This window comes from Gavialis gangeticus, unplaced genomic scaffold (genome assembly GCF_001723915.1).
Source record: "Gavialis gangeticus isolate Ggan-Ray unplaced genomic scaffold, GavGan_comp1, whole genome shotgun sequence".
Classification (NCBI taxonomy): Eukaryota; Metazoa; Chordata; order Crocodylia; family Gavialidae; genus Gavialis; species Gavialis gangeticus.
The window spans coordinates 1,112,823-1,122,886 of record NW_017729018.1 but is presented as its reverse complement, the minus strand read 5'-3'; the positions used below and the strand labels follow the sequence as shown (position 1 = coordinate 1,122,886).

The 10,064-nt window shown below is 47.4% G+C and overlaps 1 protein-coding gene across 1 annotated transcript in view; it reads left to right on the top strand.

The window, feature by feature from the left end:
* Nucleotides 1–9,483, top strand: part of LOC109294669 (kelch-like protein 23) — an 18,144-nt gene extending 8,661 nt beyond the window's left edge. The window contains exon 3 of the mRNA XM_019513117.1: nucleotides 9,056–9,483. Within this exon, the coding sequence (XP_019368662.1) occupies nucleotides 9,056–9,431 (376 nt within the window). The 3' untranslated portion in view covers nucleotides 9,432–9,483. The remainder of the gene's footprint in view (nucleotides 1–9,055) is intronic.
* The last annotated feature ends 581 nt before the right edge of the window (nucleotides 9,484–10,064 follow it).

Below are 10,064 nucleotides of genomic sequence, written 5' to 3'. Positions count from 1 at the left end.
CCCCCACTCAGAGCACGACCATCCCCAACTAGATCATTCCAGCCAGGGCTTTGTCAACCTGGGCCTTAAAAACCTCCAAGGATGGAGATTCCATCAACTCTCTAGGTAACTTGTTGCAGTGCTTCACTACCCTCCTAGTAAGACACTTTTTCTTAACAACCAACTAAAACCTCTCTTGCGTCTTGTTTTCTCATTTGTCACCACTGAGAACAGTCCAGCTCCATCCTCTTTGTAACCACCCTTCAGGTAGTTAAAAGCTGCTATCAAGTCCTCCCTCAGTTTTCTCTTCTCCAAACTAAATACGCTCACTTCCCTCAGCCTTACTTCATAAGTAATGTGCCCCACCCCGCCTAACCATATTCATTGCTCTCTGCTGGACTCTCTCCAACTTCCCCACATCTTTTCTATAGTGGGGGACCCAAAACTAGATACAATACTCCAGATATGGCCTCACCAGTGCTGAATAGAGGGGAATAATCACTTCCCTTGATCTGCTGGCAATACTTCTACTAATGCAGCCCAGTATACCATTAGCCTTCTTGGCAAGAAGGGCAAACTGTTGCCTCATTCAGGTTATTGTCCATTGTAACCCCCAGATCTTTTTCTTCAGAGCTGCTGCCCAGCTAGTCAGCCCCCAGCTGGTATGGTATTGTTCCGTCCTAAGTACACGTGTCCTTGTTGAACCTCATGAGATTTCTATTGGCTCAATCTTCCAATTTGTCTAGGTCACTTTGAATCCTAATTCTACCCTCCAGTATATCTACTACTCCCCCCAGCTTGGTGTCATCCTTAAACTTGTTAAGGGTGCACTCTGTTCCATCTTCCAGATCGTTTGAAGATATTGAACAAAACTGTCCCCAGAACCAACCCTTGGAGCACTCCACCTGATGCCAGCTGGTCATTGAGCCATTGATAACTATGCATTGAGCCTGACAATCTAGCCAGCTTTCTATCTACCTTACAGTCCATTCATCCAGCCCATACTACTTTGGCTTTCTTTCAAGAATACTGTGAGAGACGGTATCAAAAGCCTTGCTGAAGTCAAGGTATACTATATCCACTGGTCTCCCTGCATCTCAGTCATCTCATCATAGAAGGCAATCGGATTGGTCAGGCATGATGACTTTCCCTTGGTGAATCCATGCTGACTGTTCCTAATCACCTTCTTTTTTTCCTGGATGTACTAAGAAATAGATTCTTTGAGGATCTGTACCATGATTTTTCCAGGGACTGAGGTGAGGCTGACTGCTCTGTAGTTCCCTGGATACTCCTTCTTCCCTTTCTTCAAGGTGGGCACTATATTTGCCTTTTTCTAACCATCCAGGACCTCTCCCGATCATGATGAGTTTTAAAAGATGATGGCCAGTGGCTCTGCAATCATATCAGCCAACTCCCTTGGCACCCTCAGATGAATTGCACCTGGCCCTATGGACTAGTACATGTCCAGCTTTTCGAAACAGCCCCTAACCTGTTCTTTCACCACTGAGGGCTGCTCACCTTCTCCCCAAACTGTGCTGCCTGGTGCAGTAGTCTGGGAGCTGACCTTGCCTGTGAAGACTGAGGTAAAAAAGGCATTGAGCACTTCAGCCTTTTCCTCATCTGTCACTAGGTTGCCTCCCCCATTCATTAAGGGACTCAGTGTTTCCTTCCTCTTGTTGATTTGCTTATATAAACCCTTTTTGCTACCCTTCATATCCCTTGCTGGCTGCAACTCCAATTGCACTTTAGCCTTCTTGACTTCATCCTGGCAGGCCCAAGCAGTATTCATATACTCCTCCCAAATTGTTTGTCCAAGCTTCCACTTCTTATAAGCGTCCTTTTTGTGCTTTAGCTCACCAAAGAGTTCTGTGTTAGCTAAGCTGATTTCTTGCCACATTTGCTATTCTTCCTGCATATCAGGTTGGTTTGTTCCTATGCCCTCAGTAATGTTGCTTTAAAATACAAGCAGCTCTCCTGGACTCCTTTCCCCCTCAGACTGGCCTCCCGAGGGATCCTGCCCACCAGTTCCCTGAGGGAGTCAAAATCTGCTTTTCTGAAGTGCAGGTCCATACTCTGCTGCTCTCCTTTCTTACTTTTGTCAGGATCCTGAACTCAATCATGTCATGGTCACAGCTGCCCAACTTGCCATCTTCTTCCCTGTTTGAGCAGAAGGTCAAGAAGAGCATGGCCCCTAGTTGGTCTCTCCAACACTTGAACTAGGGAGTTGTCTCCAATACTCTCCAAAAATGTACTGGATTGTCTGTGCACTGCTGTATTGCCCTCCCAGGAGACGTCAGGGTGATTGAAATCCCCCAGAAGAAGCAGGGCATGTGATCTGGAAACTTCTGCTAGTTGTCTGAAGAAAGACATCTACCTCATCCTCCTGGTCTGGTGCTCTGTAGCGCTCTGTAGCAGACCCTCACCATGACATCACCCTTATTGCTGTCCCCTCTGACCTTAACCCAGATACTTTCAACAGGCCTATGTCCATTTTCATACTGCAGCTCTGAGCAATCGTACAGCTGTTTTACATACAGTAGGACTCCTCCTCTTTTCCCCTTTTTGAGTTTCCTGAACAGTCTGTACCCATCCATGACAGTGCTCCAGTCATGCGAGCTCCCACCAAGTCTCTGTTATTCCAATCACGTCATAATTCCTTGACTGTGTAAGGACTTCCAGTTCTTCCTGCTTGTTTCCCAGGCTCCATGCATTCAGGTACAGACACCTAAAGGAACTAGCCAATCGCTCTACTTTCTCAGAAAGAATGAGGAGGCTTCCCGTGTTGCCCCCTCCTGCTTTTGCTTCCTCCAGGTCCCTCGCTTCCTCACTTACCTCAGGGCTTTGTTCTCCTTCCTCCATCAAACCTAGTTTGAAGCCCTCCTCACTAGGTTAGCAAGTCTGTCTGTGAAGATGATCTTCCCTCTTTGTCAGGTGAATTCTGTCTCTTCCTAGCAAGCCTTCTTCTTGGAACAACATCCCATGATTAAAGAAGCCAAATCTCTGCTGGTGATACCATCTGTGCAGCCATGCATTTGCTCCTGCCAGGACCTTTCCCCTTGACTGGAAGGACTGAGGAGAACATGATCTGTGCCTCCGTCCCCTTCACCCTTGTGCCCATTGTCCTGTAGTCAATTCTTGATCTGCTCAGGTCACCTCTAGCAGCATCATTGGTGCCCACATGAATTAGCAGCATGGGGTAGTAGTCAGAGGATCAGACAAGTCTTGGTAATCCTTCCATGATATCTTAGATCCAGGCTCCAGTCAAGCAGCAGACCTCCCAGGACAACTTGTCAGACCGGCAAATGGATCCCTCCATCCTGCCCAGAAGGGAGTCTCCAACCACCACTACCTGTTGGGGCTTCTGTGTGGCAGTGGTCTTAATCCTCCCTACATTGGGGATTCCTAGCCTGGCCTCTCCTCTTCCACCAAAGGAATGCTCTCCTCCTCCTCCTCCTCCTCCTGTTTTGCTAGGGCTCCATGTCTGTTCTCCAGGCAAACCACTGCAGGTGGGGATGACGATTTATTCTTGCTGCCAGAAGATACAAGCCTCCAACTTCCTCTGAGTCCACCTTCCAGCTTCCACCTTCCTCCCTCTTCCTCTTCTAGCACCACCTCTGGAAGTCCTCCTTCCATAGTCCTAGAGGTCTCTTCCAGCATGGAACTGATGAAGTCCTCATGGAGGAGGATGCTTTGGAGCCTTGCTGCCTCCTCCTGTAGCTCTCTTGCCTGTCCCTGAGGAACATCACCAGAAGGCACCACTCATGTCTCAGGCTCTCCCCAACCTGGCTGACACTGGAAGGAATCTTCAGGTCACAGTCTGCACAGCACCAAACCAGGACCTGGGTGAAAACCTCAATGGTATGTGGGGCTGCCTGGACAGACACCTCACAAGTGGAAGCAGAGGAAGACCTGGAAGTGGCAATGGCTCTGGTATAGACATAGCTGGAGGATGTCACTGGGTCTTCTAATCTGCTGCCTCTCATTTTGTGCCTCTCTTTCCAAGAAGACCTTCCAGAGCAAACTCATCTGTAGCTGGACTGTTTACAGTTCCTTTATCTGAAGTGTTCCCCTTTCCCTGGCATACAAGGTTCTTTGTGTAAATCTTTTATTAGATCAACTCAAATAGTTGGAAAAGCTCTTCTTAGCAAGCTTTCAGGTATAAATAAGAGTCCTGTGTGAAGTGGCTAGTATTCGCTTCAGATTTGGCCAATTCGGGGGACAGTGACTCGATTCAATGATTCAAATTACTGTCCCAATTTTGATTCTGGGGGGGCGGGGGCAGTGATCCCCGCTGCCCGCCAAAGCTCTCCAAAGACTTGGAGAGCTTTGAATCAATTTGGACTTTTAAATTGGTCCCCTGATTCAATTCGGATTTGGAGATTTGGCCACCGAACCTTCTCTGAATCGAATTACCTCCCAAAGCTTTGCACAGCCCTAATAAATAACCTTTTGTCAGGCTGAGGAAGCATCTGCAGTTGGTGTGTGCTCTTCCTGGATGGAATGAACAGTAAGGAAGCCAGAGGCTGGTATGTATACAAGAAATATCAGGTTTACAGTCACTTAGACTAACATGGCTACAACCTACACCCTTTTCCCTGCAACCTCATACCTCTCAGCAAGTTTACAGTGAAGGAATGTGAGAGAGAGTTTCCAAGCAAACATCCTCTTACTCTGGACTCTAGTTAAAACAAGGGGCTTAAGTTTTGGTCTAGCTGAGTTTTAGTTGCTGCAATAAAACCATGTAGTTAGTCAGTCCTAATTAAATATATTTATATATAAAAGAAACTTGTCTTTCAGGCTCCCCTTCAAAGAGAGGAGCAGCAAACTGACCTGCAAAATGACTAGCAAACTGTCTTGTTTGTTTCTCCCTTTTTGCTGCTCCCATGGTTACTTGGACTGCCTCTTTATATACCTTTCCTGGGCCTGGACTGGCTAGTAGGGCTGTGCGAAATTTCAACGGGTGTTCATTTTGAAGCTGTTTGGATGCATTTTGAGCTCAAAATGGCTAAACTGAAATTAAATGAAAGAAGGGCACTCGAAACGTTTTGAGTCTCGAAGCTGGGCTTGCTTGCAGCTAAACAGAAACTAAGGAGAGGGAGGGGAAAGGGGGAGAAGGACTGCTCTAATATTGACATGTGTAGCTGGCCAGTGACTGTGATCCATCCCTGAGGTCCCTTACAATCCCAGTGCTCTGGGGGAGGGACAGAAGAACAGCATAAAAAGCACTGTTTGAATTGAGCTTTCTCTGTGCCTTCACATTTATGAGTAATATGAGTTTTGCTCTGAACAGTTTGAGGTACAGTTTCCCAGAAACCCCTGCACCTATCTTCTTGAAACCTGGCAGGCTTCATGGCCTTAGCAGGGTCTACCATGCCTGCTCTTTTCATTTCTTTCAGGAAAGAAATGACAAAGTTATAGGCATTTTTGTGATTTCCCCATGATAGCCTATGGGCAAAGTGTTGAAACAGCTTCCATAAAACGAAATGGAGCAGTGCTTCCAAACAGCAAAATGAAACACTGTTCCTTTGAAATGGTGAAATGGAAGTTGAAATGAAATGGTGCTGTTTTGCACAACTCTACTGGCTATGCCCCTTTATTAGGGCCCTTTGTCACACGGAGGCAGCAATCAATCAGCAGTCAGTCCACTCAGCTGCTCAGAGCACACACCGAAGCACAGGCAGCCACCAAACAGCCCTCAGCAAAGCAAGCACACGGGCAACCCTGGCTCAGGTACCCTCCCAGAAGAGGTTCTGGTACCCAGTGCCTCTTCCCCTTCCTCTGCTTGCCCCCAGCAAACTGCTGGCAAACTGTCTTGTTTGCTTCTCCCTGTTTGCTGCTTAAGACCAGAGGAACAGGTGGTAGCTATGGGGGTGGTATGGGGCCACATGGGCACCTAAGGGGAGCCCAGGAAGAGTCAGAGACCTCAGGGGGCTGGAGTAAAGTGAGATACAGGGTCAGGGGCCTGGAGAGCAAGACCGGGCCAGGGGTCCAGGTTACATGTATGCAAGATAGGGTTGGGGCCGAAGAGCCAAGGTCCTAGGCAGTGGCCTGGGGCTAGGGGTGCAGGCAGAGTAAAAGGGCCAAGACCAGATAGGTTGAAGCCCAGGCAAAGGTTTGAGGCCTGAGGAGCCAAGGGCTATGTTGGGGCCAGGAGGAGACCTCAGAATTGATACTAAGTAACACCTGTGAGGCATGGGCATGACTATGGGGGAAGCAGGAGGCCATGATAATTGCCCCTAAGGTACCTCATGCTCTAAGGCATGGATAGGACCAAAGGGGCCACTATCTAGTGCCGGAGAGGCAAGACTGGTGCCATTGGAGCCTCTGAAGCAAGAGACAGTTGAGAGACTGAGGGTCTCTCTGGGACCCTGGAGCAGCCTCCCTACATACTTTAAGATCAAGGCATTGCTAGCAACATAGAAAAGGGAAGGTACTCTGAGAAGCCAGAGTGGGGCAGGAGTCACATGGCCACCCAGGGACATCATGGCCACCACTGGGGCCTGATCCTGTTACATGCATCATAACTTGCATGTGTGGCATGTCATATGGGGGACTGCCTCAGGGCTCAGCCCCTGGACAGTCCCTACCAGCTAACAGACTAGGGTTCAAGCCCTGGGCCATCCCAATCTCCTATCAGCTGGCAGGGACTAGCCTGGGATTTGAGTCCTGAGGCAGTCCTTGCTAGCCGGTGATCAGCTGATTAGGGTGGACCTGGGGCTGAAATTCAGTTCATTCTTCTACTACTTCCATACTGCTGCCAGGTTCCTTGACTGGAAATCCAAATGTACAGAGGGACTCCAACCCCTGCACAGCCTGCTGTCTTTTTATTATATAGGTGATGCTTTAAATCTCAGTCTTTGCAGTGGTTCTAAGCTACTGGCACCATGTGCCAGTGCTCTGTGTAACAATAAAAGTACTCCATTTGTGCTGTAACAAGTTAGAACTTTATCTGAAGTGCCATGTGCTGCTGCTTGCAGCCATGAGGTGTATTGTGTGTTCAGAGCTATTCCAAAATTCATCAAGCATATAGAGCTTCCTAGTGTCATTTTCTAAATCTTTCATATGACAACTTGTGTTTCAACCTGAAGGAATCTGCAGTCTGCTACACCATCCACCTACCAACCTTACAGTAGGGTGTGGAGTGAATTTGAAATTAAGTGGCTGTAGCAGAGAACTAAGATGTGCCTGCTTGTTTTAAGGGCAGAAGCAGCCAGGCTGGGGAGCCCTGCAGGTGAGGCAGAGCTCCACAGCTGCCAGTTGCCTGAGCAACAGCCTAATGAGGGTAATTGATGAGTACCTGAAGACGGTCAGATGACTGGAAGGAGGCAGGGCCCTGGGGACATACGCTCAGGGCTAGAGCTAGCAGGGTCACTCTCTCTGGCAACTGCCAAGGGCAGGAGCTCCTGCACAAGAGAGCTGCCTACCTTGCTGCCTACAAGAACAGTAAAGCTCCAGGAGCCCCCAGGTACCCAGGGCTAGGAGATGCACTATCTTAGGGGTGGAAGATTTGCCTTCTTAAAGGGGCCAAGCACTGCCTTCATTGTGAGCGTTATGTTGTAACCTAGGTGCCTGTGTTTTTGTTGCTTTTGCCCGGTGGTTTGGCATGAGGCTGTAGGGGCGGTGGAGACCTCATTAGTGCCCAGAGAAAGGGGCACACAACTTGGGTAGAGCCCAGCACCAGGAGAATGCAGACACAGGGACCGGAGGACAGGTGCCAGGGAGGTGCAGAGAGACAGGCAATAGCAGCATTGGAGAGATGCACAGAGACAGGCGTTGGGGAGCCCAGCACCAGAGAGGCGCAGAGAGACAGGTGCCAGCTACATCAGAGAGAGGCACAGAGAAACAGGTGTAGGAGAGCCTGGTGTCAGAGGGGTATAGAGACACAGGGGCTGGAGGGCCTGGCACCAGAGGGGCACACAGAGGTGACAATAGTCGTATAACTCCTGCGAGGCATGGGACATGGTAAAGGGAAGGTTGGAGCTGTGTAATATTCTCTGGGTATTTGGGCATTAAAAGGGCAGCCTCTCACCTTGAAACAACTCTTTCATTAAAACAAAGGCATGGCAGGAAAGTCAGGTGGGCAGACTGTCCTAGACAGGTGGGCAGGCCAACGTTGTGACCAGCCTTGAGATGACCTCTGTCACAGTGGCTTTTTAGGGAAAGTCTTGTAAAGTTTCAGCCTGAGGCAGAGGCCTTGGACAGCCCCCTTCACCCCAGGAATTCCTCATGAGTGGGATCTAGGCAGCCTTCTGACCCATCCAGCCAACTGGGGTCTTCAGCTCCCACTATGGAAATCCTGGGAAAAATTCATGAACTTGCCACTGAGGCATACTGATCTGGGCAATAACTCCTGCTCCAAAAGCACTGCAATGCAAGAACGGTGACTATTCTACTTGCAACCCCTTGGCAGTGTATGTGTGGACACCTCTGAATTGTGACAATTGTGAGTTGGTTCCCAATTAGTAACGTTCCTGGAATGTTTTGATTGTTATGCATGTTTTATTCCTGAGTGCCAGCATGGCTGGGGGTGCTGCAAGGCACTACATTGCAGAATACCTGGAGCATGGCCCTGCCCACTTGCCATGGAGTGCTCTAGCTCAACAAGCATACAAGACATTGTTTGAGATGTTCCAGAAGAAAACAATACCCCGTTCCTCCAGATGCACTTCCAGCAGCTTTTGTCATGAGTTAGGGGTCATGTATATCTGTGCACACCTATCTTGTTGTGGGATAAAAAGATTTGTCCCACAACAAAAGTGTGACAAATGTGACTTCTGTGTATGTCTCTGTAATTGAGAATGTGAATGCTATTACGAGTCAGAACTTTGTTTGACTTTGTTTCCCGCTCCTAGATTTTCTGTTTGCATGCTAGTTTTAAAATTCCTCTAGTACCTTTTGGCACCTTCCTGTATAAACACTTATTAGATTGTACTTTAATCACATCCCAAACTTCTCTTTAATAAGCTCAATAGATAGTCTTTTTGGTCTCTCGGTGTAAGCTGTTTTCTAGATTTCATATGTTTCTAGTAGCTCTGACTTGAAACTTTCCAATTTTTTCAATATTCTTTTCCTGCAGGTATGACCTCTGTGTCACAGCTCTAAATGGTGCTCTGTACACTATAGGAGGGGCAGCTTTTCGATTTGACATGGAAACAGATGAATGGACCCAAGTAGATGAAGAGTCCTTGACCCGGAAGTTCTTCATGGGGTGTAGCACTGTGAATGGACAAATTTATCTTCTTGGACAGAGAAAGGGGACCAGTGCTATCCCCAACACAGTGCTCTTTGACCCTTACACTGACACCTGCCAGGTGGTAGATAATAATCTCCCTTGCCCACTTCCTATTCGTGGCTGTGTCTCTGTACAAAAAATTGACACATGGACTTCAGGAATCCAGGACCCTGGAAGTGGATCGAACTACTCTAAGTATTTTAGAGCTTGTAAGGCTTAATATTTGTTGTTCATTGTAAAACTTGTAGGATTTTAAAATAACATTTATTTCTCTCGATTTTTTTTTTGTCATTTTTCTGTATGGAAAACAGTCATAGGATGATATAGTTGAGGATGGTCCTCCTTTGAGCAGGGGGTTGGACTAGATGACCTCCTGAGGTCCCTTCCAACCCTAATGATCTATGATTCTATCATATTTTGTCCTCAAAGAATCAACATGGTGTAGAGAGTTTTTATGACTCTTTCATCAAAGCATCACCAGTAACGTCAACATGATTAACTGAGTGATTTAACTGTAATACATTAACTCAGGAGCCTTGATAGGGGTCTCATTGTATTTTGAGGAAAGCATGTGAGCACTTGGTAGGATTTGGGACTTTTTGTTTTTATTATTCATGAGAGCTTCCATTTTCCTCCTGGCTTTCAATGTCATGTATAAAGTAGGTATAACATAGGTTTTAGGATGATACTGAGAAAATCATTTAGACTAAAGCTATTAGTGCTTCAATTTGATAGCAGATACTGCAGCTTGTTGGGAATTGTTAGTAGACTGTTTCCCCCAAAATGCTATTTCATTGAGACATTACATTAATGACATGACTTGAATTCAAACAGTTTTGGGAAAAGAAAACTG